The sequence below is a fragment of the Oryzias melastigma genome, linkage group LG4 (genome assembly GCF_002922805.2).
Source record: "Oryzias melastigma strain HK-1 linkage group LG4, ASM292280v2, whole genome shotgun sequence".
Lineage (NCBI taxonomy): Eukaryota > Metazoa > Chordata > Actinopteri > Beloniformes > Adrianichthyidae > Oryzias > Oryzias melastigma.
The window spans coordinates 31,298,139-31,315,345 of record NC_050515.1 but is presented as its reverse complement, the minus strand read 5'-3'; the positions used below and the strand labels follow the sequence as shown (position 1 = coordinate 31,315,345).

At 39.0% G+C, this 17,207-nt stretch overlaps 2 protein-coding genes across 2 annotated transcripts in view; one reads left to right on the top strand and one right to left on the bottom strand.

The window, feature by feature from the left end:
• Positions 1-1,398: 1,398 nt before the first annotated feature.
• anapc4 (anaphase promoting complex subunit 4) lies at positions 1,399-12,680 on the bottom strand. The gene is made up of 29 exons (XM_024258897.2): positions 12,536-12,680; positions 12,411-12,465; positions 10,860-10,975; positions 10,680-10,785; positions 10,117-10,249; positions 9,965-10,039; positions 9,859-9,885; positions 9,738-9,782; positions 9,563-9,647; positions 8,616-8,723; positions 8,375-8,545; positions 7,016-7,080; positions 6,870-6,912; positions 6,725-6,801; positions 6,548-6,648; positions 6,425-6,476; positions 6,299-6,354; positions 4,932-4,978; positions 4,799-4,855; positions 4,578-4,634; positions 4,410-4,503; positions 4,235-4,332; positions 4,096-4,157; positions 3,969-4,007; positions 3,775-3,876; positions 3,455-3,532; positions 2,489-2,656; positions 1,889-2,012; positions 1,399-1,711 (listed from the first exon to the last, which is right to left on the bottom strand). The coding sequence occupies exons 3-29, from the start codon at positions 10,965-10,967 to the stop codon at positions 1,472-1,474; spliced, it is 2,418 nt and encodes an 805-aa protein (XP_024114665.1). The 5' UTR covers positions 10,968-10,975; positions 12,411-12,465; positions 12,536-12,680; the 3' UTR covers positions 1,399-1,471.
• palld (palladin, cytoskeletal associated protein) overlaps positions 8,421-17,207 on the top strand; it is a gene marked incomplete in the record, with an annotated part of 82,091 nt that continues 73,304 nt past the window's right edge. The window contains 1 exon segment of the mRNA XM_036211723.1: positions 8,421-8,440.

Genomic DNA, 17,207 nt, shown 5'->3' with positions numbered 1-17,207 from the left:
AAAAAGTGGTCATACTGGGACTTTAAAAAAAGCCTGTGAAGAACTTTGCGTCACTGTTATATGAAAATTCTTTATAAACAAAGTTTGATTTGTGACCTGCTTCAAACACTACGATTCTGGCAGATGTGTGTTGTAGTTCGAGTTTTACTGGTTAGATATGTTAATAAAATGTCATTACAAATAAATCAGTGGTGTTGTACACTCCCGCACAGCTCAGATTATAGAAACTTCTAGTAAAATTCAACTGAACTTCTGTTTTGATGCTTTCCAAATATTTATTGTGGGAATGGTTAGTAAGCATTGACTCTATAGAGCAGGGGTATTCAAGTCCAGGCCTCGAGGGCCGGTGTCCTACATGTTTTCCAACCAACCTTCCATTGAAGCTCCTTATTGGCTAAACATACCTGATCCTGGAAATTAGCAGCCAATAAGGAGCTTCAGTGGAAGGTTAGTTGGAAAACATGTAGGACACCGGCCCTCGAGGCCTGGACTTGAATACGCCTGCTATAGAGACTCTCCTGCTCCTGTCAGTATATTTTTTTGGCAGATAAAAACTCAATCACACTTTCAGTAATCTTGGTATAAAAACATTCAGCTTGTTCAGGGCATTACTCTTTGTATTTTGGTATTTATAAACTTCATAGTTTTTTTAAATATTATGCAAAATTTGCCCCGTAGGAAACGAATGAGAAGGTCTTCACATTTCAAAATTTTAGGTAGATTAGCAACAATATAGAAAGTTTTCATCTTTTATAGTAATTAAAAAAATGTGTTTCCCTGACATTTTAGCAACATGGTGTTTGTTGCTGGCAAAGCTACAACTTGCCCATAGATTATGGTTGAAAATTAGCTTGGTAGCTAACACTGGCACATTTACAGAAATGTACATGAATGTGCACTGTCCCTGATCATTAAGAAAAAAATTCAATATGCTATCTTTTTTGGCTAATTTGGAATCAACTGAGGTTTTTGGGGGCTAATTTGGAGTTTAGCTCACATTTAAGCAACACACTAAATATTTGTGCAAAATTGGCATGCATTAGGGATTTTTAAGCAATTTTACTCTAATTTTTTCAGAATTCAAGGTAAACTTTAGCGCTCTTTCATAGTACTTTAAAACATTTCCAGTCTTTTAGCAAATTTATCATTTAGTAAATGCAAAAGCTTTTACATTTTCAGCTAATCCCTTCAGCAGTTAAAGTAAATTGCGTTACTATTTTCAGCTAAAAGCTTCAGCATCTTTAGCGACTACTTTCAGCAAAAAGCATTCACTCTAGTATTATTGCAGGTAACGCAACTTTTCTAATTCAAAACTACATTTGTTAGAGTTGGTGTGTAAATCAGTGGGAAAACTGCTGACCCACTTTTATTAATTTTGTGGAAAAAAAGCTTAAAGAATGAATTTCAAAATTGCTGACAGCAGATTTTTATTAACAAACATAGAAACACAGGACTTTAGTCGTTCTTGGTCTCATGGTACTTCTAGAGCTTCCTCTGACTCCAGATGCTCCTCTGCTTTTTGAAGGGCGCCTCCTTCCTCCTTCTTGGTGTGGCCGTCAGTCTCCAGGTTCTCCTCTCCCGGCCCGTGGCTGGTTCCAGAAGTTTCCAGCCCATCCTGGTCAGCACTAGCGTTCTGTGAGTCCAGCCCCTCGTCATCCTCATCCTCGACGTCCATCTCAAAAACACGGATGTGCCTCACATTCGAGCTCAGCTGGGAAGAAAAAGAACATTTTGTGGCGTCTCAGAAAGACTTTGAACTAGATTTTGATTAATTCAATAAATGAGGAAATATTTTGGTCAAAAATCTGTGGTGAACTCAGAACTAATCCCGTCTGCTGGATATCGTCCATTCCAAAGCAGGCTGATTAATAGTGAACCTTGAACGTACCACGCACGCCACTTTGCGGATTCCATTGACAGCGACAAACTGAGCCTTCATGTTGTCCAGTTTACGCCACTGGTTCCCCAGAACCGGAGTCTGGCAAGGGATGGAACTGCTCTGCTGATCCAATCTGAACAGACAAATAATGGTAAAGTTCTGCAGGTTTCCTTTGTTTATAGACTTACATCCTAACACCTGAGTGACGCTTAAACACAAAATCTTTAACATTTTGTAACTTTTCAACCGTTAACACAATGATTCCAGTAGATTCTGAAGGAGAAAAGCGGCTGATCGCGTTAACGGTTGAGAAGTTACAGTAAATCAAAGAACATAAACGCTGGAGCTCCGTCGTTAAAGAGTTATAATAGGATTTTGACCAGAACCATTGATTGTATAAGAGAACTGGACTGAGAAAACAGTTTACTTCCAGATCCAACCAAATCAATTCAATTAAGCCGCCATTTTTTCTGTCAAATCTGTCAATCAAATGTCAAATCTGTCAAATCATCATTTATGGTGGGGAGGGGTCACTCAGTCGGGTTCTCAATGATGAGGGGACCCGGGTAACCCCCACCACCCACCCTCAGACAGGTGCAACCCCCTCACCTCACGTCGGGCTGCCAGCTGAAGTCAGTCCCACCGCTCAGACTGGACGAAAGAGGAAGCTGAGCCAGAACACGCCAGTCGCTCTGCTCCTCACGTCCTCGCAGCACCACCGTTAGAACTTCGTCGTCATAGAAACGGGCATCCAGGCAGCTGTAGAGATAACTCGACCTGAAACAGAATATAGAAGCTATTAGAGCAAAAACGTTGAAGGTAAATGTAAATAGGACAGTGTAGGAAAGGCTCACTTACGGAGAGAAATAAGTATCTCCCTGATTTATGCATTCTTAATTCTTGATTTGCGCATAACTGGATTTGTGCGTGCATATTTTTAGATTGTGCGTATTCTTGATTCGTGTGTTCATAATTGTTGATTTGCGCGTGTGTAATTCTTAATTTGTGCAAGCGTATTTTTGATTTGTGCTTGCATATTCTTAAATTGGGCGTATTCTTGATTCATGCATGATTTTTGACTTGTGTGTTCTTGATTTGTGCATGCGTGTTCTTGATTTGTGCGTAAACTTGGATTTGTGCACGCATCATTTTTGATTTGTAACTCATGCAGTACAAAAACTAAAGAAAAAAAATACAAATCAGAATTTATACATGCACAACTTAAAATTACAACTGCCTGAAACTAATCACACACACAAATTAAAACTTGATATATTCCCACTTTCTTAAACAGATATGAACGATAATTAATATAAAAAGTCAAGATTAGCGTTTTTTAAACACTGATCCCTTTAAAAACAAAAATATTTCCCAGAACTGATCGCTTCCTCTCTATAGCCCCTCCCCTTACAGCACCTCTGATACGGGGCTCTGTCCCGAGCGCTGGTCACAGGCACAGGGATAACATGTGACGCCGGACCCATTAAAAACACCGGCAGATCATACGGCCAATGGGCACAAATCAAGAATACGCACAGACAAATGGGAGTGAGTCTATTTTCTCTCCATACTCACTGGTCTGCAGCATCGTCGTCCTCTGGATTCTCAATTAGATGATGGAGGTTAATGGACACCACACTGTGTGGAGCATGACTGCAGGGTTTACATTAGATTAGAAATGGTTTATTTCAAGCAATCAAGAAAAAAAAAAAAAATTCATGTGCAATGCAATCAATCATCATCAGAAGTTTCCGTCCATAAGGACAGATCAAACACAGGATCACTAGACTGCCTGAGAGAGTGTCTGAAAGGGATTAGGAGGAAGCAAACTTGAGAAAGGAAACGTAATCAGACTGAAACAAATGAAATGTCTACATAAAGAGGGAGAGTCCCACCTGTTGGAGCGGGTCTCTATCCGCAGCAGGTAAAGCTTGCTGGGGGAAACCTCCGGCATGCAGAACACAACGTTATGCATTTTGGCCTTTTTATCATTCCATCTGTGGAAACACCAAGAATTGAAATGATCATCCAGGATCCAAATCGTCCGTTTTAAGAAAAGAAAACTCTCCAATGTCCGCGTCCCACTTACAGAGATGGGAGTTCAAAGAGTCTGGGTGTGTTTTCCGAGCTGGAAAACAGAATGAAATGAGAATCACATCACCATGACTGAAATTTCACACCTGAAATCGTTAATCTGAGAAAAAGAGGCCCGTCACCTCTCTGGCACAGTGTACAGAGGCACAAACGCAGCTTGCTTCACAGATTTCCCTATTACTTCCTGTAGAGACATCGACAGGAAGGTCTCAGATAGAAAGGAGGACTCAGAAAGGAAAAGCAGAGCGGCTTCAAACCCACAGCAGGTTTCTGAAGGCAGTGCTGGATCACACTCTCCATCATCCTCTTAACAAAGTGAAGAGACTTTTGGGGATACGATGGAAACAGCAGCGGGCTCTCTGGAGAAAACCGGTGGAAGGTTATGGAACCAACAGAGAAACAGTTTCCAGACAACTCATCCAGCAAATCCGGTTACCTTTCAGGTGTGTGCTCTCCTCCAAAAACTTCAGCCACTGGTTCCCCTGGGTGTTGGGTGGAGACATGAGGTCTTCATCCTCATCCTTCAGGTACTGTAAACATCCACACATTCGAAATATCAACAAAGTCATTCAAAACACTCACGGCTAATTAGTGGATCACACACCTGACCAACGCGCTCCACGTTGAAGTATTTCCCTTTACGATCGAAGAGCTCCTCGTTCTAAAGAAAAAATAACACTGCTTCAAAGAATCCCAAACTCTTAACTGAGCTAGTGCTGCCACAAACGATTACTCTAATGGTCAACTAATCACTGATTTCTTTTTTCCGATAAGTTGACTAATCGTGACAGCCTTAAACTGAGCGGATGCTGCTTTACTGCTCACCTCACTGAAATGCTCCGACAAAAAGTCAGCAACAAAGGCGATGTCCTTCTGAGTCATCTGAGGATTTAAGAGCTGGAAGATGTAAAACGATTCCAGAAATCCCCGAACACCAAACTCCTCTGATGGAACCTACCTTATTGAGTTCTGGTGGAACGTGTTCTTCACACATTCTGAGCATGGCTGCAGGGAGACCGAGTACAAACCATCAGAGCATGCAGACTTTCTAAAATCAGTTATTTATACAGAAATGACTAGGGGTGTAACGGATCACAAAACTCAGGGACCGTGTCACGGTTTTAGAGCCACAGTTTGGATCATTTTTCGGACCAGTAAAAAGTGAAAAAAAAAACAACAGGAACAAACAAGAAGATAAAAGCCTAAAATTACTTTTTTGAAAAGCTTTAAAACATAAATTTGAGAAAACATATATAAAGTACTTCAAAGCATAAATATCCACTCACACATCTTTGAACTTTGAACATAAACTAAAATGTAACAACATGTAGTTTCTGATTACATTTACGTCTGGAGACCAAATCTACAAAAACTGAGAAAAGAATACTTAATATGCAATTTCTCCGTGCCCCCCACCCCTACTCCTCAATGTTCAAATTAAAACTTAAAAATTAAAAATCTTTTTAGGATATTTTGAAGTTTAGTTATTTTTTCAGCTACAAGCTAGCTGTTTTGGCTAACATTTTTTTTCCTTTTTTTTAGGCTAAATTGGCATTTAGCTAATATTTCAGCTACATGTTAGCCATTTTGGCTATTTTAGCGCTTTTTTTGTTTGTTTTTCTAAGGCTTTTTTGGCATTTAACTTATATTTTAGCTGTCTATCAATTTCAGCATCTTCAGCTATCAGCACTAGCATCTTTAGCTGCCAAATTCACCTTAAAGCATTCACAGTAGCATTATTGCAGGTAATGATATATATTTTAGTTCATAATTATGTTAAAAAGTTACGGTTTCAAAGTTTTAAAAATGTAGTTTTATAGTGTTAAATAAATGTTTATCCTGTTCGTCCCGTGACCTAAGGCGTGTTTCAGATTTTAGCCCCATGTGCGATTGAGTTTGACACCCCACATACTGCCTTCCCCTGCAGCATGTTCCTGTTGCAGGGGAATCCAGACATGGAGACGTGCACAGATGCTTTTATTCAGCTCTTCTAAATAAATAAACCGGATCTCTCAGTATCCGCGTCCTCCATGATGAGCTTTGAGTGAAGCTCCTCCCACACGCGGCGGGAGCTTCAGGGTAACAGACTTTTGGAAAAAACGAAAAATCGTCAAGAAGCAACTTTGACGCAAGTTTAAACAAAGACGGCGCACAGTACACGAATTTGACACTAACTGCATTTGGTGTGGACAGGAAATTGATTTGAATAATGCGCGCGCCAAGTATGCAGTGGAGGCGGGGCAAACTGTGGGTAGTGATCCGTACGGACCACAGATTATCCTGGTCCGTTACACCATTAGAAATGACAGAAGTATTCATTCTCACCCACATACAGCCAGCGGAAAAAGGCTTTGAAGTTTTTCATGCTCTTGTCGATCACCCTAAACGATGACACAAACGATGATAAACCAGAACCGTACGCACACAATCTTCCTCATCGGCAAAACTTACTGCAGAAGTTCATTGGCTTTGAGAGAGAAGGAGCCCACGGCTGTGATGGCACCTGGAGAACACAAAACATGACTCCTGATGTCCACGAAGCTCAGATCCACCAGAACCTGTCTGAACCGGTACCTTCTATAGCAGCAGAATCCAAACCCAGGGGCTCAAACTTCTGCCTCCACAGGGACATCCCTCTCACCTCGCTGAGGTGGTACAGCAGAGCCTCGGAGCCACTGCAGCCGGGAGGAGAGAGGAGCGTGAGGAGCAGGGGGAGCGTTCATGTGAAGAAGGAAAGAGGGCGGAGCAAACCTCTGCAGGTGACTGATCACCAGCTTCTGGATGCTGGAGTAAGAGGACTCGATAGACTGGCCAAGCTTCTTCAGACCCTACAAGGCAGAAAGAATTCAGCTTCAAGTCTTCAGCAGGAGGAGGAGTCTGAGCAGCTTCTCCTCACCTTTACAGTCAGCTGGTTCATGAGGAGAGCCTGCAGTTCAGGACTGGAAACCAGAAAAGAATGAGAATGACTCATTACACACTGCTGCCACCTACAGGACAGTCCAGTCAATACAAGTGCAGAAGATAAACCCGTTTGGTTTCCACCTGGACTGTCCCCACAGCAGGAGCTCCAGAAACTCATCCTGAACCTGAGTGCTCGTGTTCTTCTCCTGGGAACACAGAAGACGTCAGAACGCTGCCCTACGGTGGCCCTCAAGTCCAAATCACATCAACACAAAAACATATTAAAGATCACAACGATAACTAAAAGAAGCAAAAACAACATTACATTTTAGAAATCAAAACAAAATTCAGAAAACCAAAAATGTGAAAAGAGATCAAAATGACACCAGGAAAAATGGGTATTATGGGACATCACTGTTTGAGTTTTAAAGAAGAGGAAAAGCAGAAGGATGTTTGTCTGAGCTGTGGTAAGAAGTTGACTGATCAATCACTGAACTATTGCAGTGGGCGTGGCCAGAAGAACAGAATGTCCTCTGTTAGAAGACATTTCTATGCCAATTAACTTCCTGTTGAAATGGCAAAAAACCATCATTGGTAGCCAAAGATACCAACATCTTACAGTTTCTTATTGCGCTTCATTTTAAAACAGATTTTTCTAATTTTGGAAATTGTGTGATTGCTTTTTTGGCACGTAAAGACTCAATCACACTTTCAGTAATTTCAGCAATCTTGATATCAAAACATTCAGATTGTGCAGGACATTACTGCTTGTATTTTGGGTGTTCATAAACTTTATATTTTTTGAAATATTGAGCAAAATATGCCTCAAAGCAAATGAATGAGAAATTGCTCAAATCAAATTAACCTTGAAACTCGTGAGCTTCCAAATTCACCATTCACTTTTATTTTACATGCTAGCTGTTTTTGGATAATTTTTCCTGATTTTTCTTACACAAATTTGGAGTTTTGCTAATATGTTAAGCTGTTTTGACTAAATTAGACATTTTTCAAGTTTTTTAGGCTAATTTGAAGGTTTGCTAATAGCATTATGCTAGCTGTTTTGACAAAATTAATTTTTTTTCAGTTATTTGGCTAACTTGGCATTTAACTAATATTTTAGCAAGATTCAGCTTTTTTAGCTATCTGTTTCAGCATTTTCAGCTATCAGCTCTAGCATCTTTAGCAGCTACATTTAGCTTACAGCGTTCACACTAGCAATTATCGCTGGTAATGCTATATATTTAGTTACCTTTGTTCTTTGAAACATTTCCTTTTTATTTTTCATTAAGTATTGGTTTCTGAATTTTTTTTTTTTTTTTGCTTTGAGGTTTTTCTTTGTTGTTATGAACTTCAACATTTTTTCTGTTGGGTGATTTGCACTTCAGGGCCACCGTACTAAGCCCATATTGTCTGATCTTGCACATCCTTAACATTTTTATGGGAACATTGTTTGTTTTCTCCTCTAGAGAGTGGTGTGTCTTTACCAAACAGCCAACAAACCTGAACAAACTTGGTGAGTCGAAGGTCCATCTGCATGAGGATGTCCTCCCACGCTTCACACATGCAGGTTAGAGAGAGATGCAGGTACTGCAGCAGGGTGGAGATATAGGTGAACTTCAGCGCCATCCGGGTGACCTCAGGCAGGCAGTCGGACAGCAGGCCCGTGTCCAGCTGAGGGGCAGGAGGACAGATTAGGAATTTAAAATGAAAGATCCACGGAGAGGCGTGTCATCCACCTCACCTGGATGTAGCAGATCTCTGGGTTATTGTCAGCAGACCTGACCTCTGCGATGACAGACAGAGACCTGAGATCACTGGACAGACACAGATTGCGGCATGTTCCAGAAACCTGCACAGCAGGATAAAATCAAGAAAAGAGTTAAATCACATCAATCATTTCCCGGAATTTCACTAATTGTGTGAATGTTTGGTAAGCATTCACACATTTAGTGATTCTCCTGCTCCTTTCCGTACATTTGTCAGCATGTAAAAACTCGTTCTCACGTTCAGTGATTTCAGCAATCAATTTCAACATTTTTAGTAGATTACCAAGAAGCCTTTAATTATATTCATGGGCTTTGTTTTCATCTTTTATAGCAGTTTTCCCAAAATTTGGAGTTTACCAAATATTTTAGCAACATGCTAACGTTTTTGACACATTTTTTATCTACTGTGGTTTTTTAGGGTAATATGGAGTTTAGCTAATATCTTGGTAACAGGATAACATTTTTGACTCATTTAGTTTACAAAGGAATTTAAGGCTGTTTTGGAGTTTAGCTCATATTTATGCAACACACTAAATATGTTTTCAAAATTAGCATGTTTTAGGGATAATTAAGCAACTTTACTACAGATTTTCCAGAAATTTAGGTCAACTGCTCTTTAGTTCTTTAACAAAATGTCCAGGCTTTTAGCTAATTTAACATTTTGTGAATAGCTTTTACATTTTCAGTAAATCCCTTCAGCAATTAAAGTAAATTGCCTCACCATTTTCAGAAAAAGGCTTCAGCATCTTCAGCGACTATTTTCAGCAAAAAACATTCACACTAGCATTATCACAGGTCATGCAACTTTTCTGGTTTAACCTGTAATCTCAGTAAAACTACATTTTTTTTGTCCCGTTCAATACATTATTATAGTGTAGCTAATGCAAATGGCAGCTCATGTGAGTGCAGACACAGTTCTTACCCCGTCTACAGCTGCTATCTTGTACATTCCATAAGCATAGAGCTCCACAAAGCCAGAATCTCCTCCAAGAACAAGAACGTTCAGTCTGGAAGAAAAAACGCTTAAAAAAGTTCTGGAACAATTTCATTCAATCACCAAAATCTGTCATGTTTTTATTTATTTATTTTTTTATTACCTGGCATCTCCCAAGAGGTTGAGTATTTCATCGGACTTCTCTTCGCTGTGGCACAGGGGGATGAACATACTTAGGGAAAACACAAACACTTCCAAAGATTCCTCATGAACTGATGTCTCACCTGAAGATCTTTGAAGTTGTGCTGTAGCTGTGGAAGGAACACAGGGACTTCATGAAGATGATCAGTAAGACTAGATATGGCGTGATGCTCGTCTTCATGACATTACCTTTTTGGAAGTGTTGGGATTTTGGGAAGAAAAAGTTTGGATTCATCTTCCGAGCTGTAGAAAGAGTTGAGGGAACTGGAAGGGAATAAATGATAAATTAAGATGTCATTCCTGTCAGTTTGGTGAGACCATGGCGTTTCCTTGAGCCTCACCTGCTCTCCTCCACGACCTCCATCCAGTGCATGCACGTGACAGGGCTTTGCACCGGGAACACATGGAGGATTTCTGCTTTCTCAACGCCACAAAGGACAACCTGCTTTGTGTCTCCAAGACTGAAGGCCAGCGCTGGAGATTCAAATTGATGATATGATTATAAAACCCTCACATTACGTTACATAAATAACCACAACATGTAAACGTGCCGAGTAGTATCGAAATGTATCGTGTCGAAATGTAGCCACGAGGGGGCCCAAGCCAGGGACTCATTGTGCCGGTCCCAAGCCCGGATAAATACAGAGGGTTGTGTCAGGAAGGGCATCCGACGTAAAATCTTTGCCAAATCAAATATGCGAATTGTTGCCAGGAAAGAGGTCTAGAGGAAGACCAAAGAGGAAGTTTATGGATGCAGTGAATGAAGACATGAAGGTGGCTGGTGTTAGAGTGGAGGATGCTGAAGACAGGCTTAGATGGAGGAAACTGATTCGCTGTGGCGACCCCTGAAGGGAAAAGCCCAAAGGAAAAGAAGAAGATGTAAACGAGTCGAGTCCTCCCTTACTTTTGCCATCTGGTCTCCAGGCAAGCGCCGTGATCTCTTTCCCGGTGCGATCAGTGGGTGGTAAACTCCAAACACGCTGGAAACTTGCCAAGCGATGGAGCAGCAGCTAAGAAAGTCAAACAACATTCAATTAGAAAAAAAGAAAGACGTGAAGAGTGAGGAGGTTTTTGGGAAGATCACCTCTCCGGCTGTGTTGGCCAAAGCGATCAGATCCCTCTTTGGAGACCATGCCATGCACAGAACAGGGTTAGGAAGCTGCTTTTCCCCCACCTGCCGGAAGGCCGGCATGATGCAGCCTGTAATGTGAGCAGCAGTAAGAATGATTGGTCGAGGAAAAAGGTCACTTAAAAATCTGTGTTTAAATGATAGCATTTATGTGACTGAGGAATATGTCCTGTTTGTGTTTTGAAAATCTAATTTGTTGCTCAAGACTAGTGCTGCCACAAACTATTATTTTAACAGTTGACAAATCATCGAATATTTTTTCCGATTAGTCGACTAATCGGGTCATGCCCAAACTGGATGTAAAGCACATCTTAGCGCTCAGCTTTAAACTAACTAAAAACTAGAAATATAGCATTACCTACAATAATGCTAGTGTGAATGCCATTTCCTGACCGCTTTGTCCCTTTCGGGGTAACGGGGGTGCCGGAGCCTATCCCGGCTACTAATGTGCGAAGGCGGGGTACACCCTGGACAGGTCTCCAGTCTGTCTCAGGGCCTCAATCACACACCCATTCACTCTCACATCCACACCTAGGGGCAATTCAGAGTCACCAATTAACCTATGAAGCATGTTTTTGGATGGTGGGAGGAAGCCGGAGTCCCCGGTGAAAACCCACGCATGCACGGGGAGAACATGCAAACTCCACACAGAAAGGTCCCAGCCGGGATTTGAACCGGGGCCTTCTCGCTGTGAGGCAAGAGCGCTAACCACTGCGACACCATGCAGCCCCCTAGTGTGAAGCTGTAAGCTGAATTTGGCCTCTGAAGATGCTAGTGCTGATAGCTGAAGATGCTGAAATTAATTGTTAAAAACACTGAAGCTGATAGCAAGCTAAAGTATTAGTTAAATGCCAAATTAGCCTAAAAAAATCTGAAAAATATTCTAAATTAGCCAAAAGAGCTAGCATGCAGCTGAAACATTACCTAAACCCAAAATTAGCCTAAAAAAACCTTAATAAATGCCAAAATAGTCCAAAAGCTGGGATAATGCCATTTTCATTTTCAACTTTACTACACTCTGACTCCATATAATATAAAGTAACGACTAGTCGACTATTTTAATAATCGAGTAGTCTTCGATTAGTCGACTAATCGTGGCAGCTCTACTCAGGACATCAACATAAAACAACTCTATTATTTATTACAAGACTGTTCATGTTTTTCATTTCCTGCACGTTTAATAAACATAATAGCAGATTCTACACAAAACATCTCAGATTTACTCACTTCTGTCATATTAAAAATATAACATTTACAAACAAAACAAATTAGGTAAACAAGAATAGTACAAATCTAATTGGTGGTGTATTGTTTTAGTCATGCATTTTAATCTAAAACAAAGCTAAGGCCGTTACTTGATATACTACACGCATACAGTAAATCCAATATCTTCATAAAAGAAAACATTTTTTAACCAGCATTAAAACAGAAACTCATCATTTTAATAAAAACGGGAGAAATGATAAAACCCACAAATTTCTGTGGAGTGTTCGCTGAAAAACTCACTGTGACTCCGTCAGATGGAGATATTCCGCTAGCAGTAGCTGCTTTGATCACCAATCTGTCAAACAAATGAATGATTTAATTCTGTTTGATTACATCGTTCCCTGTCATAAGATCAAAACGTTTACATTATGCACAATAAAATATTGTATCGACGGTTGATCCAGAGTCTGGTGGTAGATTTCCCCTAAAGTCGTTTATGCGGCTACGGAGACACCGCCATACTTTCTTCTCGACCAATCACAATGCAGCAACGGTAGCAGAGAGGAGACAAAATTCAACAGAAGGGGAAAAAAAAACGCAATTCGAAAACTGATGCGAAAACAGCAAGGCAAGTTTATTTGTAGCACATTTCATGTACGAAGACAAATTAAAATGCTTTACATAACATAAAACATAAAAAAACAATTCAAATAAATAGTAAAGGTGTGATTATTAAAGTAAAATTTAAAGAAAGTAAAAAGCACTTAATTTAAAACAACCATAGACAAGAAAAGTAGCATTTCCTGCGATAATGATAGCGTGAATGCTTTTTGCTGAAAGAAGTCGATGAATAATATGCTGACGCTTTTTGCTGAAAATGATGACGCAATTTTCTTTGCTGAAGGGGTTTGTTGAAAATGCAACAACTATTTGTAAAATGTTAAATTAGCTAAAAGATTAGAAATTTTTAATAAAGAACTATGAAAGAGGGCTGAAGTTGACCTACATTTCTGAGAAATTTGCTGTAAAATTGCTTAAAAATTCCTGATACATGCCAATTTTGAAAAATAATATTTAGTATGTTGCCTAAAGATGCGCTAAACTCCAAATTAGCCCCAAAACCTCAGTAGATGCCAAATTAGCAAAAAAAAGAAGCTATTTTGTTGCTTATCTCCAAATAGCCTAAAACTCCTTTGTAAACTAAATTAGTCAAAAGCGTTAGCCTATTGCTAAAATAGAAGCTAAACTTTAAATTAGCCTTAACACCTCAGTAGATAACAAATTAGCCAAAAACGTTAGTGTGTTGCAAAAATATTAACTTAACTCAAAATTAGCATATAAAATCTCAGTAGATGCCAAGTTACCCAAATGAGCTAGCATAATGCTAATCTAACAGTTCAATGCCAAATTTTTCTGGAAACTTACGATAAAAGATGAAAACATAGCCCATGAATTTAAAAGCTTCTTGCTAATCTACTTAAAAATACCAAAATTGAAGACTTTCTCATTATTCAATCTCTGTTTTAAAATATATATTCATTTTAAGTCAAGATTAACGCATGTTTTCGTCCACATTCCATGTTATTTCTTTTTCTTAAGAGGTGGAATTACTGAAACATGACACAGATTAGCTTCTGATCCGACTCTTCTGTCAGATTTTAGAACCCCTTGTGGCCCAAGAGTCAAAAAGTTTACCTGATGTAGATGTTAAATAGAAGTGGTCCCAGGATGGAGCCTTGGGGAACTCCACATGTAATTTCTGTTGACTCAGATACGAAGTCAACAATTGACACAAAATATTTCCTGTTTTCCAAGTACGTTTTGAACCAGTTTAGTACTAAATCCAATAAAACTAGCTCTGACATTTTTCAGTTGTCTGTATTCAAATGTATATCATTAGTTAGCTTGGTCAGAGCCATTTCAGTGTTGTGGTGCTGTCTGAAGCTTGACTGGAGGACGTCATAGCAGTTTTTTCTTAATAAGAATTAATTTAACCCCAGGCCCCTGGGGTTAAGTTTTGTACATTTTGATTTCTGATCACCATGTGCAATATCCGTAACTCTGTACAACACAATTTATTACCCTTAATTATTGACCACTTGACTGTGCAATAGCTGTATTTACCTGTACATACCTACCTAGACTTACAGTAACTGTGCAATAACTGTCAATATGCTATATATTACTGATTATTCTTTGTATATTGCATCTTACTGCTTAGCTCTTTTGATAATTTAAGGGTATCCCATCGTCTTAGCTCTTTATAATGTATATTTTATTTTATTTTTATCCTCTCACCTATTTCTGTACCTGCGCTGTTGTATATTGCAATTTCCCCATTGTGGGACTAATAAAGGTTTTCTTAATCTTAATCTTAATTTCTACTGAGCGAAAAGTAGTATATTTAAATGTTCTGTAAGTATACTCAGTATAAACTACAAGTGAGGCAGTATTTTTGTACTTTCCTTTTTATATACTAAAAATTTTCCATTTTAGAAGAAGTATTCAGTTAGTATAGTTCCTACACTACGCTTTATTATACTTACTACACTTATTCTCAAATCAACTTAATAAATGAAACTCTAAATCACTACTTTTTGCCAAGGTAATAAATGCTAAAATATAAAACTAGAAGAGTGAGATTAGTGTTCCTGTACTTCAAACTTTCTTTTGTGAAAACAGGAGCTCTGCTTACATTTACATTGTTTAGTAAAATCTGTTGATGAACCTTCTCTTTGCATGATTCCAAGATTCATGTAACATTTAACTCCCCATGAACGCATAGACCTTGATATTTGACCTTTTTTTTGTTTTTTTTTAACCTGAAGTGAGTTTGACTGTCAACCACTGAGACTGTCAAACTCAGAGAAGAGCTCAATGTTGTCCTGTCAATGCTTAATATGGACTTTTCTGGCTCAATCATGACTTGTGAAGTTGTTTTGGTAACATGATGCTTTTTTCTTTAATTCATTTATTTTATGTAAATAATAATTATAAGTTCAATGAGTAAAAATGTATGCATATACTAAAGTAGAGTGGGAGGTGTGAATGAATGAGATTTTTCCCCTATCCACTCCTCCTTTGATTACTTCATCACTTTCTGTTAATCATATTTATTTAACTATTATTCTGTGTTTGAAAATAAAATCCTTTTTAAATAATCAATTTTCAACTTATTTTCACTAATATGTCTATTTTTTAGGAAAAATACATACATTTTGAAAATGTACATTTGAGTTTAGTGACAATAAAAGAAACTAAAAAATCCCTCTGATCCATCACTTGAGTCAGTGTCTTTAGTGTCTTTTTACTGTCATGAAAAGCATTTTATTTGTTCAAATAAATGCCATTTTGATCCATTTAATTGATCCTATATTTAAATTATCCTTTGAACCACATTATTTTATTCAATTTATTGAATCAAGTTGTTAGAATTAATATTGAATAATAAAATAAACACTATACACAACAATGTTTGTTTCAAAAATAGAAACTATTAAATCTATCACGCATAAGAGTTTAATTGTTTTCTAATTTTGTTTTTCTGGTTGCAGATTCTTTTCAGTTTCAGGTTACAAGCAGATGTATGTTATTTAAACTGTGTCCGAATTCCCCCCTACTCACTATATAGTGCGGTCGCCATTTTCTAGTGATGTCCGAATCTACTAATTCCAAAATCGAGTGCACTAGAAATTTCCCAGAAGTCTTTGCGAAAAACTAGCGTGCATCAATACTCACTTGATTAGCGAATATAGACGACAATACATTGCGGTCAAATAATTTCTAACAAAAAAATGTGTTTAAAAGTAGTTTATTAAAAAACCATCCACATTTTCGCCATCAGAACACAGTAGAGTCATAAATAAACATTGTGAAATGTTCGTATTGATTCGATTTTGACTTTGTGAGATCAGTGACGTCATATCCGGCGTTTGGAAAAACGAAATAAAAGTAGTGAGCATCATGTCCGATTTGTCTTTAAAATCCAGGGCACTAGATAGTCCCGCACTGTATAGTTTTTTAGTAGTTAGGGGTTGGGAGGTATTTCAGACAACCCTAGTGTTACTTGAGGATACTAATAACCTGAATCTATGTTGGAAAGATATCTGATCTTAAGTTATGAACCAGTCAATGATAATACATGTACAAGAAATGATAAGGTCGAGCCGGGGTGGGGTTATATAAGTTCGCGTCCTCTCACTCCCTTTTGGGCAATCTATCTTTGATTGCTTGAAATAAATCATTTCTAAGTCTAATTTAAATAATGCAATGAAATATGAAACATTAACAGTTTGTGCTTTCTTTAAAAAGAGTTGAATAGATCTGTGCAGCAATGTTCAGTTACCTGTTTGCCTATAAACTGCTGCATTTTAGTTAATGTTAATTTTAAAGTCCCACTTTGATCAACTTTTGATCTATTTTCAATTAGTGTTCTCAGTCGTTTTCTAGAACAGTTTCTGCAGAGCGGCAGGAGTTCATTAGAAATTCACCTCTGAGTTGTGGGTGGGACCGTTGGCATGAAGCACTCCCCCCTTCCTCCTCCTAGATGCTGAGAGCTCTTTGTTTACACACTCCACTAGCTTACAGTCCCTCACAACACTAAGCTAACACTAGCTTTGCAACAAAAATGGTGAATAATATCAGATCTACAATTAGTTGTTAGAAGGCTGTTAGAAGTTAGAAGCTGGGGAAAGTATGGTGCACTGGGGGGTCTACTTCTCCTCTCCTTTTTTTTTTATTATAAATTTTTCAATTCGTTCTGCATGCCTCTGTTGGCGCAGTGTGATTTGTGTATTGTACTTCTTTCCCACTCCCATCCGGGGAGAACAGGAGAGACTTCAGTTTCTGACGCTCATCTGTGCTCCTGTTCCTCGTCACTGGTTTGTTTCGCGTCTCGGAGTGGGAGAGATTCCAGTGGACCTCGTCACTGGCTCGTTTCATGTTTCGGAGTGGGAGAGATTCCAGTGGACCTCGTCACTGGCTCGTTTCGCATCTCGGAGTGGGAGAGATTCCAGGAGGCTCGTCGGTGTTCCTGTTCTTGGCAGTTGACCTCTCCTCTGGCCCGCCTCGCATCCCCAGCTGTCCCCCAGCCCATCT